General features: G+C 36.9%; 1 protein-coding gene across 4 annotated transcripts in view; it reads right to left on the bottom strand.

Annotated features, from left to right (window-relative positions):
• The window catches only part of LOC149566441 (uncharacterized), a 162,920-nt gene that overhangs the window by 108,970 nt on the left and 26,616 nt on the right, over window positions 1-27,334 (bottom strand). For all 4 annotated transcript variants that reach the window (XM_089817401.1, XM_089817405.1, XM_089817403.1 and 1 more), the window contains exon 4: window positions 3,784-3,886. In XM_089817401.1, coding sequence (XP_089673527.1) covers window positions 3,784-3,886 — 103 coding nt within the window. The remainder of the gene's footprint in view (window positions 1-3,783; window positions 3,887-27,334) is intronic.

Below are 27,334 nucleotides of genomic sequence, written 5' to 3'. Positions count from 1 at the left end.
GCTGTCCGAACTGGTTCTACTCCTACTCAAATAATCTATAAATACGTGGTCCTCAACTTTGTCTTCCAAGTTCAAATGTCAAAGCAAACATCCAAAGAATAGTTGATGGATTTCCATGCAAGGGAAATGTTGTCTAAACTGGGTCTACTCTACTCACAACCCACACAAACTTCTGATTCCTGTTCAACCTGTTACCCACAACAAACAGGTCTTAGAGCGCGAGAGTATGGTTATGGCGGTAATGCGTCAGCTCCACCCATGGAGTGTTTAGTTCCAACTGCACTGTCTGAGGTTTCTTGAAAAGGTGTCGACCTAACCCCGACAATCTCAGCTTCTACTGTCCTGACTATTACGTTTGATGTATCCGACTAGTCGTAGCCCTTAATAGCTCTTCCTTGAGATTAACGTGAGTCTGCCTTAGTTTCGCAAATCCCTTACGGAAGACTCAGCCCATACATATAACATCTGCCTAAGGTAAGAAGTGTAGCAGTCTAGGAAGCTCCACTTACGGCTTCATGACTGAGTTTATATATATTCACTGCCGACTATACACTACCCAAACCCTTATACTCTAAATACTGCAGTGTAAGTTCATTGTGCTCAGGATCTAAACGCAAGCCTTTTTGATAATGCCGCATAGCAACATCATGATCTGCAAGGTAGTAATACGCCTTTCCACACAACAACAATGCCTCTAGATTATTTTCATTAGCTTTTAGTACAAATCCAGATTCAGCAATAGCTCCTGAATGGTCTTTTACTCCTATTAGAAGTCTTGATTTTAGCAGCTTTGCCAAGCAGATAACTCGAAAGATGACTGATTATACCTGAAGCATTTGAATATTTACGACTAAGTTCTAATCATCGTTCTAGCTATACCCAACAGGATGGAAGGAAATAGGCTCTAATAACACTGTAACATCCCTTTTCGGATATTATACCAAAAAACTGTGATATAAAAGTGCAGATTTAAATCCGAACAGTAAACAATATTCAATATAAATTCCAAAACTTAAATCGATTTCTAATTAGCAGATTTACATACAAGAAAATCCAAAAAAAGCTTGTTTATTCCTCCAATATTCAGAAAGTACATATATAAACCAGGAGTTAACTTAGATAACCACCAAATGTGTTACTGTATTATACAATAGCAATACAATAACATGCAAATATCCAAATGATCCAATCCTATAAACAGTAAAAACAGTTAGATTGGCAAATGTAGATAAAACCTGTGAGAAGGCTAGGTTTGCGTCCAACCTTCAAATGCTTCTTCAGGGGTTCGCATCCTCGAAGAAATAACCAGCAACTGTTTCCAACTCCCAAATTAATATTTGTTTTGAATATTATAATCTTCATATCATCCCAAATGGAGTTTGTTGTACCTTTATCACTTTTTCCAATGTGATGCACGCTCTTTTAAGCAATGTGGGATAAAACACCTTTTTGACCTTTAGTCACTTAAGTGAACATAGTACCTTTTTAAAATAAAGTGACAAGTTAAATGAACTTTAAAAGTCACTTAGCTAGTAAACCATATAATCGTCAGTCATTAATATAACTAACCAAACGAACTCGGATAAGCACGTGCAATAGCTCATTGGAAAGCTCTTAACGAGACGCTTCCAAACCAACCCTGAGATATCAAGAATACTGAGCTCAATTTACTTACTAAAAATAGCAAGCATCCGGACAACCTGCCAAAAATGCTCTAATGGGTCTGAAACTAGAAATGTCTAGGCCAAATCTCAAACTAAAACCCGTAAAGAACCTTCTCGCCCCCTGAAACCTAGGTGAAGTGAGCCAGCAACACTGAATTATAATGTCCCAGAAAAAGGCGGCATTACAAATCTCTACAAGAAGTCGTTAGTGCACAAATTTTTCCCTTTATTGCAGACGCAGGTTTCAATAAATCACCTCCTCAAAAATGGATCTCAGACATAAGCACAATCCTTGAGCAAATCAACTCCTCAATTACAATAGCCACAATTGAGAAGCTTATAATTTTTCTAAAGTAACAGACAAACAAAAATGGAAGACTTAATACTCAAAATTTGATCCAGAATACTTCTGTTGTGGAACTAGTGCATAACTCAGAATCAAAACCCTTATACCTCAGCAAGGGCAACAAAATTTAGAGCCTCAAAAAAAGCCACAAAGGCAACAAAAGAAAATAAATATCCAAGCGTGCTTTTTCCAATGAAATGAGCTCCTATATATAATCCCTTGTTGGCAAAAGTTTTCCAACAAACTCCACTTTAGAAACTACAGAAGTTTCCCCAAAGAACTCAACACTTAAAACTTTGCAACACACTCTTTTAGAAATATCTTTTATGTCATTATTATAATAACATAAATATTATTATAATAATGCAACTTAAATAATTAATTAATAAATAAGAGCTTGTGCAATTATTAACCTCATCCATTGCAGGTGACGACCAATTGCTAGAGCCACCCACTGCTCTGCCAAAAATAGCAACTACCAAAAATAGACTTACTAAAAATAGTAAGCCACAACTGGGACCCCCAAATCACCCTATAAGCTCATGAGGGTCGATATGATGAGCTAACTCTATCAACTGTACGGACTCACCAAAAACGGGGACATTACATGGTCAAAGAAAACAAGGACCATGTGTGGTAAATTGTAGCTATTTTATATGAAAAGGTCATTTTGGAGCAATGTGGAAGTTTAAATTAATAAAGTAATTCTATTGTTATGTCAACTTCAAATTATAACTTAAAGTTGCTTTCGGGGAGAAAACAACATAAAAGTAACTTTGATCCCAAATTACTTCTGTATGTGTTTCAACTGCCTAAAGAGGCTTTACAAACATGGTGTACTCCCATTTTTGGAGCATGTTATGAAATTATGTTATTAACTTCTCCATTGTTGCTGGAGATGGTGACTGGTTTTCCAAGGACAGAAACCCTTGGATAAGGAAGGTATGGATGATCCCCCATTCCTTCAGCTGGGTGAATTCATACAGAGTTTGGTCTTATTTGCAGATTTCAGTGAGATTATGATCAAGGCGTTTCTGCTCAGATTTCACGTTTGTGAAGATTACCAAGAGTGATATCCAGTTGAGGTACTTGTTTACATCTTGAGCTAGTTTTTCCACCCTCTTTAGGATTGAGAAAAGAGATTATTGGAGGAGGCAAGTGGAGAATATACACATAGTGTTGGCTGTGCATTTACCAATATTGGAGCACACAGGAGTCCAGCTAATAATTGGACACACTTTCAATACCCATTGATCTACCATGGTCATTTGTGGACATTAATGTAATCTAATTCTTTCTTACATTTTTCAATTTTATTGATTTAATTATATATGTAATATGTTATGCATTGGCATGACGATCAAATTTGAACATGTACAATTACTCAGCCACATTCTATGTAGATTGGAATGCCAATGCTACATAGCTTCAAACAACCTTCAAGCAGCTTCCTAGAAGTTTGTGAGCTAATCTCCTTTTTATCCACTCATGCTAGTAGAGACCATTTCAAAGGGTCAGACAAGCCACAGGAAGTCAATTTAGTACTTAATTACTATAACATAAGCCGTCACTATAGAATATTAAATAGCTGTTTTATGATAAAACCTTTTTTTGTTTATATTTAAATCTATCTCAACCTTTAAAAGAGAACTTGGATGTAATGAAGGGCAAAGACCCAATAACTCTAGGCCTTCACATATCAAAATAAAGTAAACAAGGTGTGGTCAAGTAAGAATGCTCTGATGAACAAATTAAGCTGATAGGAAAATCTACCTTCTGCTACTATTCTCTGTACAAGTTCTGGAGAGTCATCCATGTTACTCCCAATGATGAAGAATGTTGATCTGCACCCGTTTTGTTTCAGAATATCCAGAATCTGTAAGAATAGTACTATATATCACAATTGAGAACAGAATAAAGAAAATGGAACATAAAAAGGCATGAAAGAAAATCCAAGGACGGAAGTTAAGAAAAATGATGATAAAACAAATTGCATGGAGATTAGAGATATGACAGAAACATCTAAACCAAATCAATATCACTAATAAAACTCCTATTGAAACCTTGTTTTCTATTACCAGACGTTTAGTTCCCATTACCTATACCTGCTAGAAATGTGCAAACTAGACACGTAACCAATCCCTTATTTCTTTTATTTGCATGATATGGGCAATTATATTTTTGTAATTATAAAATGTATTGGTCAAATCAATTAGTCTTTCATCATGTTAAAATTGGATGTTTGTGATTGAAGTCCAAGGCAAGATTGTCAAACAATTAACGATCTAACTATATTTATAATGGAATAGGAAGCAAACTTTTCAAAGTGATTGAGGTGAATGTGGTTGAAATTTAGAGTGTTGTATTCTGTTCTTTGTTGAATAATTATGGACACTATAGATTAGGACTTTGCAAAAAATATCTCAATCAAACTAATCTCATAGTCATTACTAACAATCCTATTGAAACCCCACTTTCCATAATAATCAATATATATACAGGAAATTGTGGTAAAATTTGAGGTATATAAACATTCCTAGAAATGCCCCTTTGTATCCAATAATGATCACCTTTAAAGATGTTACAAGGCAATCCAAACCACGCATAAACTAGCATTTCTATCTTGTGCAAATGTATAGCTATTCTATTGTATTCATTTGTAAAACACCATTATAATTCTTGATTTTCGAGCAATATTATGTTCCCAAACATCTAGGGTCCGTTTAGTTCGTGGAAGATGATGGGAATTAGCTTTTTCATAATCCGGATTTAAAAATTTTTGCATTTGTTTCAAAATTGGCAAAAAGGAATTAGAATACCAAACTTCTAATTTTACCTCGAAACCAAGTTATCAAACTTCCCACTACCAACTAGGAATTGAAAATCAAAACCTGGTTACACTTTTTGATGAGTGTAAAAAAAGTAGATTCTTAGAAATATTAGGAATCCTGGTTCCTGATAATGTGTAAAAATGGATTCCTCTAGTTTTGAACTTCAGAGCTTTTTATAGGGCCAATTGCGATGGTAGTTCATTATTTGAAGAAGAGTACTATAATGTCTTCGCTTCATTTTGCAGTTTCAGAACATACCAAATGACATAACCGTTGAGAATTTTAAGCTTCGAGGGGAACAAAAGTCAACATCAATTGCAGACAAAAATATTGCAAAATTAAGACGAAAATATTAGAATTAAATCAATATTTAAGCTTGTGTTCATCTCTCAACCGAATGCACAGATGGATAAGATTTGCAACATTGTGTCAATACAATAACAAAATTGTAAAGGTACTGGCAACAAAATACCACCAAGAGGACAAGAACAAACTCAAATCAGTGGCTTCCCAAAATATGCATGGTACGGCATTATAAGCCATATTTTCAATGAATTGCAAATCCATTCTTAGAAATATTAGGAATCGTGGTTGCTCAAAGCACAGTATTAGGAATGAAGTAGAGGAATCATGCGCAAAAAACAGTTAAAAATGAGAAAATTTTGAATCTGTGAGAGATATATTGTCTGATTCTGAATTTACACTATTTCATGTGAATGATATTAGGCATTAGATTCTGCATTTAAGCCATTGTATCTGAATGATGTTACCGATCTGATTTTTTATTTTGTTTTCAAATCATTGCATGATTTTGTGTTCAAACCATTGCATGATTCTATGTTCTAATTCCAATTCCATTTTGAGGAACCAAATGCATAAAAATGTATCTTCCCACTCATCTTCCGAGTGAAACAAATGATTCAAATAAAATCCCAAAAATAAGAATGAAGATTTGCAAAACCTTGATTTGGCTAAGTCGAGATTTGTAGAGATCTCGATTTTTACAATTCCACGAACCAAATGGACCCAATGCTCATTTTCCTAAATCAAAAAGTGTTGGATTAGTTGTCTTTAACTTTCCATTTCTTGCAGTATTCCATCTCACCTTTTTATCTCAGAATCAGTACATGGTGCATGCATGCTCTATCTCTTGTTAACAAAAAATTATCACAACTATTGACTTGAGTCTAATGGACAGTGACAAAAGTGCAATGGGTGCAGCAAGTTCAATGGAACAGATAGGTTCATGCAATTCTCCATTAGCTGCATATTGCTGATTCAGAAAAGAGCTGAACTAGTTGTCTTAAAATCTTCATCTCATCCACTAATCCACCCTTACTAGGTTTATAGCGCACTCATAGATTCTCTTCTTGTCACAAGATCTTGTCACTGCTAAAAACCTAAATTATCTGACTCAAGCCCAACAGGTGGCAACAAAATATGAAAATGATTTGATAAATTGCATGGATAGGGCAATTTCCCTCTGCAAAAGAGGGGCAACTTCTCTTGTATGATGCAAATTTTTATAGTTTTTAATTCAAAATTTAAATAAAATCAAAGAACCACTCCAGGAAACTAAAACATTTTTGTGAAACGTGGACTTACTCTTTTGAGTCTTCAACATGGCATTAGTGGTATTCTTTTTCACTTCCTTCTGAAAGTGTTTACTTCTAGAGCATAGAAACCCGACCAGTCACAGCCCTGACCCATTCCCTAATTGTTGGTTCAATTTGGTATTTTCAAAGTAGTTGTAGAGATGTGGTCTTCCTTAAGTCACTGATCCCCCAACAGTCTATGTGTATTCCTGATCACTCAATTGGAGTTCCCGCAAGCATGAAAGCCCTGATCGCTAGTTGCAAGTATAGGGTGATATGCGACCAAGGGACTGGTGAGTCTCAAGCTGTAGTGTAACTCTGCTTTAGGCATTCTTCCTTCGCCATGTCAATCCCTCACCCTCTTTGCCAGCAACTTGGTAGGGAGGTTGTGTATTTTTCAAAGAAGAATGATGATTCATTTAATGCATGTTCCGTCTAAGTTAATATATCATTCAAATAGCATATTTTTGAGTATCATTATCTAAAGCCTCCAGTGCACTATTTGCTCTAGCTTCTTCCTCGACATGTAGTCTACGATTCAGAGCCAACTATCTAAGATGAAGGATACTGAGAGGGAATATGGGGACTTTTATCAATCTCTAGAGAATTATGCAGGAGGTTTTCCTTCTACTATACAATGTCCTAGGTTGGTAGCCACATGCATGAAGTTTCCTCATTTTGCCAAGTGGCAAATCTGAACAATCAACAAGAAAATTTTAGAGGAGATCAATTCAGAGAGTATTACCGAGGCTTTGTGTATTCCCTATGATAGGGAGATGGAGTGGCTTTTCGTCGAGGCCAAACATGAATATTTCAAAGCACATGAAGAATTTTGTCTCAAAGTGTTTCCAAGAACTAGCTCTAAGTTGAACAAAATCAATTTTAAAGAGCCCATTGCAGACGTAATTACTTTGTTGCATAGAGCAGTAGGAAGCCCTAATTCCAAGAGCTTTGAATTCTAGATGTTCAAGTTTTTTTTAATAGTTTATGGGGAAAAGGATTATATACATTAGGCTGGTATTATGAGCTCTCGCCTTCATACTCCACTGAAGGAATTCTCCCAAAAGAGGATGTTTAATTTTCTTTCTGTGTTGTATCTTATTGCCAATTATAGAAGTTTTGGGGAGGGTTAACCTCACAGCCTATATATTATGTCTGAGCCCCCGTCTATAAGTTGTTTCCCCAACTCACTACAAATAAGGGTAAGTAGGACTTCACCCTAGTGAATCATGTTTTTCTTATGAGCTTGGTTGGAGAGTTTGAAGGAAAACCCCATATTAGCTAACCACGAGAAGTTGTTTATTTTGTCTTAGGGTTTGGCAGCGTCGTCACTCAATTCAAATAGTTGACATACCTAAGAATAAGGAATTTTGAAAAGGAACCTCTACGACCTCCTAGATATCCTCTAATTTTCTTGTGTTCCTGGAGGTCTGTCGTCGAATGGTTGTTGTGGACATCAAGTACTCAAGCAAGGCAAAAAAGGGTTTTATCTTCCCTATTTATATGTCCTTCAATTCATGCAAAACCCCGATAGCTGCTAAAAGTGTTGAGAAAATCTTAGAAGGTTACCATTTTCCCACTCTACCTGAAAGAACCTAGTTCAATAGCAAAGGTTTTTCCAGAAAAAAGATTGTATAGAGCCCAAACTTACATCCACAAACCTATATTGGAGGATTTCTAGGAAGATTGTATTGATGAGAGGGAGGTGTTCAAAGGAACTTCACCAGGCTTACTTTGCAAAAAATTCGATCCTTTGGGGTCAATTTGAACATCCCTGACGAAGCACAGGAAGAAGACATTGTTATTGATCCTGAGTTTCATGAACTGAAAGATAAAGGTATTGCTAAGATAGATTGGATTAAGCTAGAGGCTTTTGATTTGGCAGCTCGGACTGCTCCTATAGTTAAAAGGATAACGGAATGGCTAGAGGGGAAATGGAGAAAGAAAGGTACACATGTTGGTGAAGAAACATTTGTTGGTCCTTCAGCCCAGGGAGAAACTTTTGCCACTCCTATGGTAATTGATGAGAATACATTTGTTAGTCTGGCTGAGAGAAACACACAAAGTGGTGGAGATGGAGAACAACCCGATGAGAACAGGGTTGAAATTAAAAGTGTATGTGAGTTGGATGAAGAGAGTACTCTTACAAAGAAGAAGGTACCTCCCCTATCTGGTTAACTCAAGAAGTAGAAAAGAAGAGAAGGAAAGTCACTCCAAGTGCTAACGAAGTAGACACTATTACCTTACTCTGCCAAAGTTCAAAGAAGCCTAAAAGGGCTAAAAGAATGTCCAGAGTTGTTGTCATTGCCAACACAGGACACCATTTCTTAGAGATAGTTGACCTTGTTAGAGATGCGAATATGGATGCCATCACTAAGGCCGACTACAATGTCTCTTGTGTTGGTTTGGGCACGCTAACTTAGAAAGTGAAGCTGATTGTGCAAATTTTCATGTTAAGGCCTTGAGAAGAAGAGCTCAAGAGATGAAGAGGAAGAATCATGAGCTACAAGAGCATTTGGTATAAATTCAACCTTATAAGGAATTTGTGACCTCTGGCATCGACTCAATCAAGGGAAAGGCCTCTAGTTCCACTCAAATCATCTGCAAATCAGAGGTTCTTGATCAATTCAAAGATGGAATTAGCAACATGCAAGCTTTGGTCAAGTATGTACAACAAATGCAAGAAGAGGGCATAGTATGCCTAACATCTCTAAGGAGTTCATACATAAGTATCACCAATAAGAGGGAACCTCTAATCCAAGAACTGTAGAAGACAAGCGAAGAACAGAGTAGTTGGTATTGTTTAGCTAAAACTATTGAAAACATGTTGGAATTAAAGCCTACGGTATAATCAATTGAGAAAATTGCAAACAACCCCACTGAAATCCAGTCCTCCTAGTTGTATTCTACTAAATGGAAGCTTTCTCTCTTTAATGACTATATCAGTTAAATCAACCAAGTCCCTGACCAATATGTTCACCATTTGGTTGACAGTCAGGGAGACTTCAATTCTCTGGATGTGTGTTACATCCCCATTTTTGATAATTCTTGATATTGAAGATAATTCGAAATGGTTCGTTAGATTAGTTGCTTCATTAGTTTTTCACATGAATGGGAATATTGGTTATCTGTTATGTGTTTTGTGAAAAGAAAGATGTGGTTAGTCATTATGATAATTTATGATGGTTAATCAAGTTAGTTATTAGATATGATAACAAGATTTCTTTTGAAAGATGAATGCTTTTACCCTGTCAACTCTTTTTGCAGGAATGCAACAAAGAGGGAGGAGCAAATCTAGAGAGGGAATAGCCCACAATGACACCAACCTACTGCTACTGAACCATCAGGTATGGACGGTCACGGAAAAGTGGGCTAGGCAACATGACTATCCCAAGTGTCCACCATGAGCTAACTAGGTTGAAACATAATATACTTTTCATAAAATAAATGAAATAAATCATTTGTTACCTTTGAATCCCATATCTAAATGACCTGGAATCCTTCCTTTGTCAAACATGAATTACTCTAATAACATCATAGTACTTAGGTAAGGATGCATGTGTAACATAAACATATATGTATGTTAACATATATTTAAAATATGACGTATATGTAACATTACACAAATTTGAAATAAAACGTACATATATTTATACATATATATAATCCATGCAAACTTATGCAGACACTATAGTCTTATTAAAATAATTCATGGGGGAGGACACTAGTACCTATTATTATTTCGTTTGGTGGCAATTTAAAATATCATGGGGTCCATCGCCACCCTTCTCTTTTATTATTTTTTAACTTAGCTCAAATATGTAAATGCCACCATATTTTCTTATTATTTTTCGACTTAATGGATAATATAACTACTACCATCTTGCAAAGCTCGCAAGAACCGTGACTCCTCCAAGAAAGTATCAATCCAATATGCATATGTGTTCCCAACACCACCCACTACCTCCTCTCCAAGAACTTCATGGCATTCAGCAAAAAATACTATCTCCATTCATCATATCTTTTTATCTCTCTAAGCTCTCCCAGCCACGGGAGAAATATCCATTCCTCTACAAGTTAGCGTGGAACCAACATTGATAATTGCTAGCGGATTGATATTGTAAAATAAGAGGCTCGTGGGAAGGCTCAATTACTGCAAAAGAAGTCTAAGTTAATCATTCATTGTCCACCATTTACTGACAGGTTATACATAGTATCATCCTTCCTTGACTTTACCATTTCATACGATCTTATTCTTATACAATGTCGGCCAGCATCTTTAAGGCCAGATCATTTCCGTTAGCAATGTATGATCTTACATGTTCTCAGCCAATGATGTTAAGGGTTGTTCATATGCATTGTTGAAATCTGAATTTAAGTAGTTTCAGCCAATGATATTTAGATCAGATCGTATATCTTATTGATGTTTTGATCTCAAGTACATCTCGGCCCAGTAGTTGTGTGGCCTATTTTCAATCATTTCATTGCAGTCTTATGCATGCCATCTAGTAAAGTTTCAACTTTAGTATTATACTTAATATCTCTTGATCTGTTATGTCACTTATGTCCAGAATTTAATAATGTCACGAGTTATACTTCCCTCATTAAAAGAAAACATACCATATACCTCTGAGACAAGGGAAGCCTTATCTCAATGAGAAGATGTAATACTTGAAAATTGAAATACATGCATATTATTTTTGCTTCCATGGAACCCCTTTTTGGGCAGAAAATTTCAATGATTGCAAAGACAACTAGAACTACTCAAGAATAAAGGATTATCACATCCAGAATCATCCAAGATGACCAAGTATGATTAGGATGAGTGTAGACTGATAGCCATGGAGTATTCCTGCAAGAAAAGGAGTTGAGTCAGAACATGATAAGCATTAAAAGAGCTTAATAACTAAATCTATAACTGAGTCAACTCATAGTGAGCAAAGGGTATGGTCTTGTTTTCAAGTCGAGCGATGGATGATTGGGCACATAGTGTCCATAAAATCTCTGGTCAAAGTAGGTTTAGTGGCATATGATGATGTTGTGATCACTACAGGTCAAGATACCTTGCAATCAGAAGGATGGGTTGATAGGAGGAGTCTATAGCCTAGCTGACTCTAAAGTTGACACTCTAACACCAAGATGCTTCATGGCAAGACAAGTGATGTTCACGTGCCTTATCTCGTGTAGGGAGAGCCTTTGTCAGTTGAGATTGTATGGGGATACTTAGGGTCCATGGTTGGGAGGTTAAGCCTCTAACATTGCTTCTCCTCTTCACCTGATGCCAAGACTTGCTCAACATAGAACAAATCTGCAGTCATGTCTCCCTCATTTATCGGGTATTTTACTTTTGTTATGTTCTTCAAGTTCAATCGAATTATGTTATAGTCAGTTGCTGATGTCATATTCTTTTTTAGTATTTCAAACAATAAGTCAAGTATTTAAATTAAACTTTCCTTCATTCTGTTGGTAAGGGAATTTATTTAGATTTCAATTTATCTGTTATAACCATTAACCATTTTCCATATGAATATGTAAATTATCTGTTATAATTGTATTTTCATGCATGTGAATATGAAAAGTAATTGTGTTCAATGATTTACTAGTTGTTAGTTAAGGCTACGAAAAATAGTATGTTACATATGGTACCAGAGCTTAAGGCATCAGCTACTCAGTTTTCCTTACCCTTGATATAAATGATCTCAAAATCATAGTCTACCAAGAACTCTAACCACCTCCTTTGGCGAGCGTTAAGATTGGGTTGAGTGAATATGTACATCAATCCATGATGGTCAGATCTAAGTTCAAATGGTTTCCCAATCAAGTAGTGCATCCACATTTGGAGAGCATGTATGATGGCTACTAGTTCTAAGTCATGGGGTGCAAATTCTTCTCATAGTTCTTTAGCTTCCTCGACTCATATGCAATGACCTGATCTTCTTGCATCAAAATGCCCCCCAAATCCTTCTCCCAATGCATCAGTAATAACCACAAAGTGACCCTCAGGGTATGGTACTCTAAGTATTGGTGTGGTATTTTGCTTCTCTTTTAAATATTCAAAAGTTGTTTCACATTTTTCCAAACAGATAAACTTCTTCCCCTAGTTGTATTTTCTTGCAACAACTCATATCAGTTTGCTATTAAGATGGCACCTTCTGAGGCTCTATATGAATGCAAGTGCAGAACCCCTATAAGTTGGAACAAGATTGAGGATCAAATTATTGTTGGACCTGAGATGCTTTTAGAAATGGAAGAGCAGGTAGTTCAAATCAATCAAATATTAAAGGAGGCAAATGATCGACAAAAGACTTATGTAGATGCAAAAAGGCCTCCCAAAGAATTTCTAGTGGGAGAAAAGATTATCCCATAAGTAAAACCCAAAAAACGTACCATCAAGTTTGGTAGAAATGCCAAGTTGGCCCCAAGATATGTGGGATCCTTTGAAGTGTTGGAGGTCATAAATCTTGTGACCTAAAGAATTGCCCAACCTCCAACCCTTGCTAAGATGCATAATGTGTTTCATGTATCTTATCTCAAGAAGTATATAGCCAGCCATGAACATGTTATTGATTGGAACCTCTTGTGGGTACGAGATCTAGGGGTGGTGGAAATAAAACCACTCAAAATACTCGAGGTACGTAAGCTCCACTTGCAAAATCGAGATATCACTAAGTGCAAGGTCGAGTGGGACCAGTATGCTAAAGAGAATGCTACTTGGGAAGATGATGAAATCTTCCAAAAATTTCCACATCTTTTTCCAAGAACTTCAACTATGAATTGATATGAATAAATTCTGATTTAAATTGGAACACGATGATTTCATGTCACTATATATATATACATATATATATATATATATATATATATATATATCAATTACATCTTTGATTTTGAATCTTCTTTTAGTATTTTAAAATTGTAAAGCTCATCGAGGACGATGAAACACAAGGGGGAGGGTATGTTACATGCCCATTTTTTTATAATTGTTGATATGTAAGATAATTTGAAACGAATGGTTAGATTAGTTGCTTCATTTGTTTTTTAACATGAATGGAAATATTGGTTATCTGTTATATGTCTTGTGAAAAGAAAGATGTGGTTAGCCATTATGATATTTTTTTCTGGTTAAGCAAGTTAGTTATTAGTTATGATAACAAGATTTCCTTTGCAAGACAAATGCTTTCACCTTGTCAACTCTTTTTGCAATAATGCAGTGATGGAGGAGTATCACCAAAGAGGGAATAGGGTACAAGGGCACCAACCTACTGCTACTAAACCATCAGGTATGAACCTAAGCCACCATGGTCAGGGAAAAGTGGGCTAGGCAACAAGAGTATACCAAGTGTCCCTCGTACAAAGGTAATATACCACATGCCTTTTGAGACAAGGGAAGCCTTATCTCAATGAGAAGATGTAATACTTGAAAATTGAAATACATGCATGTTATTTTTGCTTCCATACAAGCCCTTGTTTGGGCAAAAAATTTCCACGATTGCAAAGAAAGTTGGAACTACCCAAGAATAAAGGACAATCACACCCAAGATCATCCAGGATGACCAAGTATGGTCAGGATGAGAGGTGTAGACTAATAACCATGGAGTAGATAGGTTGATGGAAGGAGTCCACAACCTAGCTAGTTGTGAAGTTGCCACTCTAACACTAGGATGCTCGATGGCAAGACAAGTGGTGTTCCCGTGCCTTATCCTATGCAAATAGGGTCTTTCTCAGTGGAGATTGTGTGGGGATACTTAGGGTCTGTGGTTGGGAGGTTTAACCCCTAACAATGCTTCTCCTCTCCACTTGATGCCAGGACTTGCTCAACATAGAACAGATCTGCATTCATGTCTCCCTCATTTATCAGGTATTTTACTTTTGTTATGTTCTTCAAGTTTAGTTGAATTATGTTATAGTTAGTTGCTGATGTAATATTCCTCTCAATATTTCAAGCAATTAGTCAAGTATTTAAATTAAACTTTCCTTCATTCTGCTGGTAAGTGCAGTTATTTAGAATTCAATTAATCTGTTATAACGTTAACCCTTTTCCATAGGAATATGTAAATTATTTGTGATAACTGTCTTTTCATGTATGTGAATATGAAAAGTAACTACGTTCAATGATTTACTAGTTGTAAGGCTAGGAAAAATAGTATGTTACAGCGTGGACTTAACTTATGAGTTTGAAATGGAGGAGATTAAGAAACAATCAAATGAGTTGTTGTCTGAGGGGATCAAAAAAGTTCAAGAGGGTGATATAGAGACGTTTGACAGGCTTACCAACTTACATGGGATCCTCGAGGTTCTCAAATCCCAGGACATAGTGGTCCCTAAAGAAGTCAGGGATGCAGAAAAGGGGTTAGCAAGGTGGAGAACCAAATTACAAGTCATTGTCATTCCCAATACGATACAATTAAGTTTTATGTCAATAGGTACCTAGACTATCGCCAAAGAATCAACGAAGCGGAAGCGACAAAGGGAACTACACAGGTTGGTGCAACAAGTGTCTAAGGCTTGGAACATGCAGGAGTTTGAAACTCTTTATGAGTTTTCATTTTATCAATTTCAAAGAACTTTATTTTCTCTTTCAATTTCAAAGGGGTAATGGTTCTTGAACCATTGCTTTATGATATTTAAATATGGGATCGTTGAGCTCTTTCAAGAACTTTTGGGTGAACTATAATTGACTATTTAGAGATACTTTTAGTTTATGTTCCAAGATACTTCGTCTAAGTTATCCCTCTTAGACGTTTTGGTGCAGCTGACTGTCCTTTATAGTTATGTGGTTTGGGGCCCTTCTCTTCTTAGCTCAGACTGGGCCTCGATTGAGCGGATTCAGACTTTGTTCTTGAGATGCATCATCAGATGTCACAGGTTCATTCCTCAGTATCATTTTTGCTAAGTTTGGTGTTCATCCTTTCAGAATTGCAGCCATTTTTTATTTGGTTTGGTTCCTTCATCGTCTTCGTGAGTTTGTTGATACTGCTGTGGATCGGGGCCGCTACTCCTACTTAGCTTACTATTCTTCTATCTCCATTGCGGATGCTGAGTCTGGCTCTCACGCGTGTTGTTGGTATGCGCAAGTTTCTTCTTTGTTGAGTTCGATTGGGATTGACATGGATCATCTCCCTCCTTTTCAATTCTCTTTGGGTGCCCCTGCTCATCTTCTCCCTTCTCGGCAGGAGTTAAATGAGCATGTTCATCTTGATATCTATAGACTTTACATTACTACTACCTGGGGTAACCCTCCTGGCGGGTTGCATCCACGTATGTCTTTTTATGTAGAGCATTTTTTAGAGATTTCTGATGGGATCATTGCCCGTCCTAACTATCTTTCATGACAGTGGTCTCATGCCTTGCAAATCTCTTTAGGGTCTTTCAAAGTTGGTTCCCACCATCTTCGAGCTTAGACTGATCATCATATTGATTTTGGGGAGCGGATCTGTTTGCTCTGCACTCTAGGGGAGGTGGAGAATGAGGCTCATTTCCTTTTTCGACGTCCATCTACTATGAGATTAGAGGGAGATTCTTTTGTCTGTTCAGGGAATGCTTTTCTCTCCATGACTTTTTCAACTACTATGATCAGAGATGTCTTGCTCTTTATATTCGTGAGGCCACCACGCTCCACAATAGCACGATCCAGACACTGCTTCCCCACACAGCACTCATCTACTCTGCTCATTACTGCCTTCTTTACACCATTATCCCCTTTGCATGGTGTGAAAAGGTCGTCCAGCTCTATTGGGGCTAATGGTCTTTCCAGATGTGTCAGATCCCGTTTTGACTACTTGCACCAGCGACGCTTGTCTAGGAGTGGATAGAGACACGGCAGTGCCTCTTCACATCGGCATTTGTTTCATTCAGTGACAGATTTCTTCTTGCCCAAGAAAGACTCCTAGCGCTTTCTTGATCTCTGTTCTTTATTGTTATTTCTTTGGTTGTTTTCGTTTTGTTCAAACATCTTTGTTTGCTCCTATTGGGGTTTGCTTCACTATTGTAATCTTTTCAGTCCCATAGACCTCTTTTGGTTGTTTGTTGGACATTAATATCATTATCTTATCTTATCTTATCTATCTTATGCTTTATGGTGGATGAAAAGCTTAAATGCAATTATCATATTGAGATTCTGCATATTTGATCTTTGAATTAGATTGTGTGAATGCTTATCATGTGAAAAGATAGAAATAGATAAATGTGTTGAAGTTCTCTTTATCTTTTATATGTGGAATGTGGGAGATTCATTTGTGAATGAATTCCTATTGGATAAATTAGTTTGTGGAAATTTATTAGCTCTTAGTTTTTCTTTGAATGCATTAAATACCTTTGCAAGCTCTTTGGTTAAAAGCCCACCTTATTGATTTCAGGTTAAAAGTGACCTATAAAATTATTTCTTTAGTTTTGATCGTAAGAAGGTAGCTGCTACCATTGAAAATAAGCAAAGAATTGATCAATAATGGTTATTGCTTGATTGATTCAACTATGGTTGTGTTTATCATATTGTTTGGTCATTAGAAAATAAAGTTATATGATAAATTTGTAAACCAACACATGGAAAGTGAATGAACAATGCACAGACAAAAGTACATTGAAAACTCTGGAAACATGAAGTTCTTCCATCATTCCCAACAGCATATAAGAGAATCCAATTCACATTTCTCCCTCCAATGGAACACAATTCAAAGTAACCATGCAAGTCCCCATACAACCAACATTGCTTAAATCACAATAACGTTTAAACAATCTCCCTCAATCAAAATAGCAAAGTTGCTTTTGATGAACGAAAATTTTACGAACTATAATGCTCCATATCATAAGTAATCAATGCACGAGATTTTGGGTAGTTAAACAAAAACTCCAAGAAAAGGTGCGTTCAATTACATCCAACATCAATTGCTGAAGGCAGTGTATTCCAAGATTGCAAATAGACAACTCTATAGTCCCATGCAAATAAACATAGAAGTAACCTTTCTAGTCACATCAATGCCTATTATGCATTTTGTTGTACTAATAGTTCCATATTCATCACAACACCTGATATAAATCTCAAGTGTTCCAAGGGACAAACTTGTAATGTTCCCATTTTTAAGCTATCTCTCTCTGCAAGCATTGGCCTATCTTCTGGGTTTTCCTTAAGTTCCTAGGTTTGCAAGTGTATCATCTTAAAATGGAAGCACCTCATTTTGAGACATTTTAGCCCTCATTAGTGTGGTTTTGGTCTCTCTTTCTCCTCCTCTAATATATATCACACTTCTAGATCATCCCTCACCTTTCGATGTGGCCCTTGAGGTGTTGCATTATCACCTTTTTTTGCCATAACTTCTGGTGGGTCCATTATTTTCCGATTCTTTCTACACCTCCTCCAGAGCCTTTTTCTATGCCCTTCCTCTGGAATAGGTCGATTTGGTCGACCTATTCTGGAACAAGTCAACCTAGTTCGACTTGTTCCCAAGAAGAGGTCAACCAGGTCAATGCCTCAGGGTTTTCAATTTTATTTTTTTCTCGCGGGTCGGCCTACTTTGTTTTCAAGTCCAAAAACTAGTATAAAAGGAGGATTGGGAGTTCATTTTCACATCCACAAGACATCATTCTATTAAAAATCAACTAAATCCAAGGAGTCAAGCATCTACAAGCAAGCAAGCATCTTCAAGCATTTCCTTCTTGCATCAAGCTTCTTCCTTCAAGGCGGTAGTGGAATTTGGCTTCTAAGGAGGAGATATATTATTCTAAATCATTCAAGTTTTTTTATCATTCATCGTGGCATGTCACATACATTCCTATACATGAGGTTTTTGTTAGTTTGTGGTGACTGATTAGGAAAGTATTGTACATACTTCATAAATTCTTTGGGGCTCAGGGATTTTGAGCCAACATGTAATTATTAATTATAACCCTAAAGCGGTAAAAATAGTTGTATAAAAAGGCTTAGGGTTAGGGATTGTTTTAGTGTGGTGATGCTATGGCGATATTGAGTTGTAAGGGATTACGGATTGTAATCAAGTTGTAATCACTAGATCGTAATAATATCGGACTTGTTGTTTGGTGGATGTAGCGTAGGGATTGGGTGAACCACGTTAAATCTTGATGTCTTGTGTTCTTTTCTATGTGATCTATTATTTTCTGATATTGTTTAGATTTGCATGTAATTGTTATTTCTATCCGTGGTTTAATCCTAACAGTTTTGACTTCTTTGATTTCGTTGAGTCAAGGCTATTGCATTTGCATACTTGATCACATCAAATTCTCTTGCATCTACAAAGGTAATTGTATCTTTCACTTGATATATTCGACCCTACTACATGTTAGCACTTCATTTATCATTTCAATTTCAATTTCAAGGTCGATTCCTCAAACTAGGGCTTGACCAAGGCAAGCCCTCATCCACCCAAAAACAAAAATCAAATTTATTGCATATAGGAGCAGGTTAACGAAATTGTGGTTGCAAATATGAAACTAGCTCCCTGAAAGCTTTTGGAAAAAGTTGTCAACCTAGCTACAAGGTCTCGGGATCACAGTGACTTCGTGGAACAGCGTCCAGAAACTTTTCCTCCTGGTCGACCTATTCTTGGAGCCTCGGCAGGAAAAACCATATTTGGGTTTTTCTAGGTTTTCTATTATTTTTGACGATCCCATAATGGAATTTTAGAATCGGTTCCAAATCCGCACTTTTTAGAGATAATGGGCACTTTTCTCTACACATTTCAAGTTGAGTTCTCTATCATTCATTTCAATTTCCAATTTTAAAATAGTTGTACATCTTAAATGGGCTGATTGCATTCATTTAGCATCTAGATCTACATTACATATATTACTTAGTCAATTAGTTCAATTACACAATCACATTCACATATCACACATGAAACGAGAGTATTCCATGCATCGTAGTCCTTTCCACAATTCTAATTCAGTATTGGCATCCCTTCCTCTACTTGGGTTTTCTGATATAATTTGAATTCAAAAAGGGATTGTGCTTGGAAATTCTCCTCCCCACATACATATGCTAATGTTTTAGCATGAAAAGAGGAGGCCTAGTCCAATTTTCCCTCTTCAATTTTTCACCCAAACAATTTGGTGAACCCGACGAATCACCCCTTCTTGTGGATTTTGGAGTTAGATCCTTTGATCTCCCTTATTTCCTTCTTTGCATTAGGTGTTTACCTTCTTTTATTGTAAACCCGACATTGTGCCCCTTTCTCATTGGAGTTAGATTGTTTACATTGGGTGTTTACCTTCTTTTGGTGAACCCGACGAGTGACATTTCCACTTTTGATTTTGGTGATTAGATTGCCTCTTTTACTTTATTAGATTTCTTGGTGCATCTAGATCTAGTTTGTATGCTATTGTTTCTAATTCGCCTCACAATAGGTGTATAATAATCATGCCCAAGGCCATACTTAGGAATAGTATATTCAATCTAAGAACTATTTTCCCCACCATGAGGTACATTTAATTTGTCAACCTAGGAGCGTATACTTGAAATGGTCGGCACGATATGTGCACTAGGTTTCTTAATGAGTCATTATGCTTATGCTACAAGAAAAGAGTCTACACTAGTGCTGCAAGAAACTAACACGCTTAACTCTTCACTCAAATGAATGTTGGAAATACAATTAAATACTAACTTATATTCCAACTCAATTCATCTACTATAATTATTCTTACAAATGCTACAGGAACACTTACAAAGTATGATGCTACAGGAAGAAACTTATAACTTCTACCTGCAATACTAGAAATACTGAAAAAAAATCTATACTACTCTAATCTAATCCACCTCCCAAGTGAGCCCCCTTGGTTGGCTTCTACTAATCTACTAACACAGAATGTAAACCAAGTGCTATTTCATTATGTTCCAAAAATTCCTTACATTAGAATGATGCATAAAACTGTAAAAACAACTCACTATAAGAGTCAATGGTTTCTTTTCATAAACTTTCTTCTAACCTCCTAACACCATTGATCTAATCCCTATAAATAGAGGATCGACACTTATTCAAAAACAGGAAAGCAAACAAACTAACTACAAATCCGTCAAAGAGAAAGAAGGAAACAATTCACAGTATGAGTAATAAAGTCTAGGCAACCAATTTGACACAATAGTGAATGCAGAGAAAATATAGCAATTCTTCATAGCTCCTCCTTGGTAGCGGCCGTGTCTCTTGGTACCGTTATGACTTCTTCCACTCCACCGCGGCTGAACCTTAACATTTTCTCCTTGAATGCCGTCGGCCATCTTCAACATTCCTCTTGAATGCTTCCGAACATCTTCAGCTTCCTTTGCTAACAAGTTAGTTATAATGCAAAGATATTTGCAAATAAGCATAATCAAATTAAATCCAAATATTAGAATACACATTCTAATGGTTATATGAAATATTGCATTATTTATATAATATTGGCAAAATATGATATACTATCTACCCATAGGTTAATGGTTCTATTCTGGATTTTAATCATCGATTCAGGTAAACATAAGTTCACAAATGTCTTGGTGGTATTAAAACAGAGTATTAAAATTATCATAAAATAGAGGCAATAATTAGCCTCATCATCTGCCCCCTTGTAGACTAATGTTTGTCCTCAAGCATTGCATTTCCTAGTCAGTGATCTGAATTCTCCAACATCAGTCCTTCCTCTCCTGCTACTTTTGAAGGTGTGGTAGAATTCTTGTGTTCTCTCCCAAACTTTCCTTCTATTGTCCTCCTGTAGGTTGTCAAGTCTATCAACATTAATATCATACAGGGGCCACATGAGCATTGAAGGTTTCATTGTAAATGGGCACCACAGGTCTGGCCTAGCCTATTTCCCCAACTGTATATACTTTGGAACTCAGTGAAGAGCGGCCTCTAAATTGATAGGACTGTGTGGCTCTGATCTTTTGACTGTCTCAGGTAATCTAGCCCACCAACTTTTGGCACCAACGATGGCTCTCTGAAAGGTAAAGTAAGGTAGGTTCTCATATTCTACATAGACCTTGGTTCTAGCAGTGACGATTTTGTCCCTTATTCCCTTGTTCTTATCCCCATAAGTCAATCTAAACTAGTGCCTAAGAATTTCCTCTGGTTTACTGCTCTCAGCTATCAATAATAGGGGCTCTATTCTTTCCTCACCTTTGTAATTATTCAATTGTCTGTCATAATTAGCTTCATTATGCATCCAAGACATCAAAGCCCTCAGATATATATCCCCTATGTAGAGTAAAGGATTATATTGGGTTTCTGTTGGGATGATAAAATTGTGCACATAATACATATAACTCACAGAGCAAGTTTTGCTGCCAGGATGGCAAAGTCGGGTACAAACCATAGAATTCCTAAGCTGATTTGAATTCTGCATTTATGTTCTTGAGGGTTAGCATTAGTTGGAATAAAAGGACTTGTTCCTTTAAACACATAGCATAAATCTGAGGTGGTGGTCTACAAGCAAGTGCTTGATCAGCCAATTTGAGGGCATGATCCATCCTTTGTTTTTGGTCTGCCAATTGCTCTTTCAAATCTATAATTTCCTCACCTTGGGACACTATGACTTTCTTCATCTTCTTCCTCTCCTCTTCCCATAGGACTGCAACAAGCATATGTTTTCCATACAACTAGAAAAGAAGTTTTTGCAGGGTAATGGGACCACTATCCTCTTCATAGTTATTTTTCTTTTTCCTCTATTCCCTCCACGACTGCTCTAAGAAATTTGTAAGCCATGTTGGCTTGTAGGGAACTAGGCCGGTGTCTTTACAGCTTGGAGTACCTTGTTGGCCTATTGGGGAATCATTTTGATTTTTATTTACTTCAACCCTACATTCCTCATTAGGGTTTTTAGGAATGTTTGAAGTTTCAAGGTGAGGAGGAGAGTCATCCGAAACAATTTGTACTAGGGATTTTTCAGTGGATGATTTGGATGAAGTAGACTAAGCTTCTACTGACACTTTAGAAGTTTCTCCCCTCATTCTAGGACTTCTTCTCACAAGGGTCTCCTCAAGTATCACAACCTTCCTCCTACTACTTCCTTTCGGTGTCTCTGCAGCAGCAGTGACTGCTGTAGGACCCGTCTTAGTTTTCTTTTGCTTTGCAACTGCAAGATTTGGTTTTCCTACTACCGGAGCCAAGGTCTCTTCTTGTAATTTCCGTTTTCTCTTTGCTCGGGCATAGGTAGGTATTTTAGTCTCTTGAACAGGTAAGGGCACATTTTCTTGCACATTGCCAGCTTCAGCATCTTGAGTGCTTTGCTCAGTAGGTTCATCAATGGGAGCTACATTTTCTTCACTAGGCTGTTTACTAAGGACAACCTGGGGTTGTAGGGTTTTAGCTTGGACAAATTCTGCCCATGACATGGGAGAGGCATCCCTAAGTGATCTCTCTATGAGTAATTTGATTAGGGCATGATGGGTGACAGAGTTGTCCTTCCCCTTTTGGGTTTCTTCAGCACTAATACATAACATGTTATACAAGAAATTGAGAACATTTACTGGATAATTGTGCCTTATGTAACTGAGCAATTTAAAATGGTGTGCATGCAAATATGAAAACCTTCCTTCACAGGTGAGGTACCTGATAATGTGCATAATCAGCTCGTTGTATGGTGGCAAAAGAGACGTCCTTTTGCAACCCTGCTTGGTTATATCTAGCTGAGGATCAATTGGTGTGATAAATTGAGTCTTGGCTGATCTTGCATCATGCGTATTAGGGTGATGTTCTCCTATTGTTGGGAACCTTGTTACTTCTGCTATTCGCTCTTCTGTAGCAACAACTGTCAATCCCCATATAGTAGCTTCTCCCTCATTAAATGTTCTTGTAAATTCCATGGCTACTTCTTCATCAAATGCTGTTAGACTGAAGAAATACCCTAACCAGCCACACGCATTAAATCTTCTCACTACCTCTACGTCTGAGAGTAAAATAATATGCTCCACCAGTTCTCGTCGCTGCAATTGTCCACCCATTTCTGCTTGACAATTTCACTCTCTGCTCTACTTGCACTGTTTCCCTCTTCCCTCCTATGAATTCAGGCTTTCTTTTGGTTTTTTTTTACAAACCTATTTTCACATTTCACACTTTTTCAGCTAATTAATGTCATAACAATTCGTTATGAGCAGTAATAATGTAGTTTAATGAGAGTAAATCATAGTTATGTGAAAATCATTCAAGAATTGAATTCGGATCACTTGAAAATTAAATTTAGATCACATCATAGCCTGACAGTAAGGAATCATTTAGGAATAAGGGTGCGATGCCTAAACATTTGCATACTTATAGCAATTGAGTTTTAATCAATAAAGGGAGTGTAAAGATTTAAAAAATTTAATGAATAAATAGGAATATCATTGAGTTTTAGTAACCTTCCTTGCCCCCTACGAAACATGGACAAGCGTCCACAATTGTCATACTTAACACAGGGTGTGGAACTAGCATAACGCTGCAATCATATAAATAATGCAGTACTAGATATAAGCAACGAAATCTATGTACTATAAATAAATAAAGATTTGAAAAGCTTATAACTATTAGTTGATTGTTGCACATACCCAAAAGGTGGCGAAAAATACATCAGCAGTGACAGCATACGTCAGCAAACTGGCAATGTTTATTGAAAGCATTGTAAAATGATGATGTGGAAGGTGGGTGGGTGGTAGGTAACGAAATGAGATGAGTTGGAAAAGAAGAAATTAGAAAGTGAATGGAGAATTTTGAACTTTATGTGGACATAAAGTTTTTATTATAGGCATGCTTGAAGAAATTAGTATTGAAGAGCTGCAGGCAGTAGGTCAGCACCTTCTGTTGCAGGAAGGGTTACCTGTTGTTCATTTGAAGCTGGCCGTTGAAATTGCTGCAAGAAATCCTCTTTTGTTTGGGGTCATTTATATAACTTGAGTCTATGGCCATTGACTAAGAACGTAAAAGGCACTAGATCAATGGTACTTATCTGGATGGCTCCATTTGCAAATACATGGTTTATTTCATAGGGACCCAGCCATCATGTCTGCAGCTTGCCTAGCATATCTTTAAATCTGGTATCATACAGCAATGCCCAGTCCCCAATTTGAAATTGTTTATTCTTAATGTGGGAGTCATGCCATTGTTTCCTTTGCTTCTGTATGATTTCGGTGCGTTCCAGAGAAGGCTTGCGCATTTCATCCAAAGAATTAAGATGCAGAAGATGTTCTCTCTGTGCTGTAGGAAGTCCAATGTTCAACTCCAATGCAGTTCTTAAAGTTTTATGTTCAAATTCAATGAGGAGCATTGCTATTTTCCCATACAGTAGCTCAAATGGTGTGAACCCTATAGTAGTCTTCCATGTTGTTCTGTAGGCTCAAACAGCTTTTGGTAGTCTACTATTCCAATCCCTTCGGTGCAAATGAACTGTTTTTGTTAAGATGGCCTCTATCTCCCAATTTGTGACTTCTGCTTGTCCATTAGCTCGAGGGTGATAGGGGCTTGATTTCCAGTGTTTGATATTATATTGTTTCATAAGTTCTGTGATCAAATTAGAAGTGAATTGAGCACCTTGGTCAGTGACAAGTTCTTTGGGTACACCATAGCGAGTAAAGATTTCCTCATACAGAAATTCTGCAACTTTGTAATCACGAGCATGCTTCATTGCTTTGACTTCAACCCATTTTGTCAGGTAGTCAGTGCAAGCAAGAATAAATGATTTCCCATTGGATGGAGGATCAATTGGACCAATGAAGTCCATGCCCCATTTATCAAATGGTGTTAACGCCATTTGTGGATTGAGAGGCATTTCATTTGTTCTTGTTGGTCTGCCCATCCTTTGACACTTATCACACTTCCGTGTATAGTTAGTTGCATCTTTGTGAAGCGTAGGCCAATAGTAACCAGTTGTTAAAATTTTCAATGTTGTTCTTTTTACTGCAAAGTATCCTTCACATGGTTCATTATGACATGCATGTAGAATGTCATATGTCTCATCCTCTCTCACACATCTCCTCATGACTTGATCAGGTCCAGTGTAAAATAAGATATTATCAATCCAAGAGAAATGGAAACTTCTCCCTACAAGGAACTTCTTTTCCTTGTAAGAGAAATGTGCTAGCATTTTATTAGCTGCAATGTAGTTAGCAATGTCTACATACCATGAAATTTGGACAGCAATATGAAATAAATGCTCATCTAGAAATGCATCATCTATCACAGTAGTGTCATTCTCATTATGATGGATTCTTGATAGATAATCAGCTACCACATTGGCTCTCCCAAGCTTATCAATGATGGTGATATCAAATTCCTACAACAATAGTAGCCATCTTGCTAACCTGCCTGTAATAGTAGGTTTATTCATGAGGTATTTAATTGCTGCATGATCAGTATGAACAAATATGGGATAGCCAGTTATGTAATGCCGGAATTTGTTCAAAGCATAAACTACTGCTAACAGTTCTTTTTCAGTCACTGTGTAGTTTAGTTCTGGTCCATGAAGACTCTTGCTAATAAAGTAGATTGCATTTTCATGATGTTGGGATTTTTGTCCTAGAACTGCACCTATGGCATAGTCAGAAGCATTTGTATGTATGTGAAAAGGCAAAGTCTAATCAAGACCCCTAAGTATTGGTGCAGTAGTCAACAATGATTTAAGCTTTTGAAAGGAGTTGTCACATTCCTTTTTCCAAGTAAATTCAGCCTCTTTGGTAAGCAGGGTATAAAGAGGACTAGCTATCTGACTAAAATCCTTAATGAATCTTCTATAATAACCAGCATGTCCTAAAAACGATCTGACTTCTTTGTATTTTGTAGAAGTGGGGAGTGTGAGAATTACCTCTACTTTTGCCGGGTCTACTTGGATTCCAGCTTCAGAGATAAAATGTCCCAATACTATTCCTTCTTGCATCATCAAGAAGCATTTCTCATTGTTGAGAGACAGATTGTGCTCTTCACATCGGATGAGTACCTTCTCCAAGTTCTTCAAAGCTTCCTCAAATGTGACACCAAATGTAGTGAAGTCATCCATGTATATCTCCATGCAGTCATGTGATATATCAACAAAGATGCTGATTACAGCTCTCTGGAAAGTAGATGGTGCATTACATAAACCAAATGGTAATACAAAATAAGTACCCCAAGGACATGTAAATGTGGTCTTCTCCTGATCTTCTGGAGCAATGTTTATTTGGATGTATCTACTATATCCATCTAAAAATGAGAAGTATTTCTTTCCAGCCAGATTATCCAAAACCTGATCAATAAAAGATAACGGAAAGTGATCCTTCTTTGTGGCATTATTTAATTCTCTATAGTCTACACAGATCCGTCACTTCCCTCCTTTCTTAGGTACAATAACTAAGGGTGATACCCATTTACTATAGAGATTGGATAAATAAATCCAACATCCAACAATTTCTGCAATTGTCTTAACTATTTCACGCAATGTTGGGTTTATTCTCCTTTAAGGCTGTCAGAGTGGCAAGCTTTCTTCATTGATATATATCCTATGGGTGCAGAGTTTAGGACTCAATCCTACCATATCCTTATAATCCCAAGCAAAGACTTTTTCATGCTGATTGAGGAGCTTGGTTAATAGTTCCAATTGGGATATGGACAACTTATTGTTTACATGAAGATTATGACCAGGGGAAAGTTCCACAGTAGTTGTTAATTCTACCATTGACACTTCTAGTACTGGTCTTGTAGATACTTCTCTTGGCAATAGCTGGTCAATTATTTCAGGAGTTGTTGGGTAAACACAATCTTCATAGGTACATAGTTGTAAGACAGAACTTTCATCAATATCTTTGGCCACTATACACTCATTGGTGAGAATGCTTTGCACTATATCATCTTCTTCCTGCATTTTCAGAAAAGATTGTTTATGCAACATCATGAGTTAGGCTACAGAATTCAGTTCTTCCTCTTCATCTCCTAAATCTAGCCAAATAGGTTCTCCCATATCTGGTTGGGGTTGAGC

Source organism: Cupressus sempervirens, chromosome 3 (assembly GCF_028749045.1).
Source record: "Cupressus sempervirens isolate cs-2001-9-10 chromosome 3, ASM2874904v1, whole genome shotgun sequence".
In the NCBI taxonomy this organism is placed as follows: Eukaryota; Viridiplantae; Streptophyta; class Pinopsida; order Cupressales; family Cupressaceae; genus Cupressus; species Cupressus sempervirens.
Note: the sequence above shows the minus strand (reverse complement) of the source record. Positions and strands in the feature narration are given on the sequence as shown.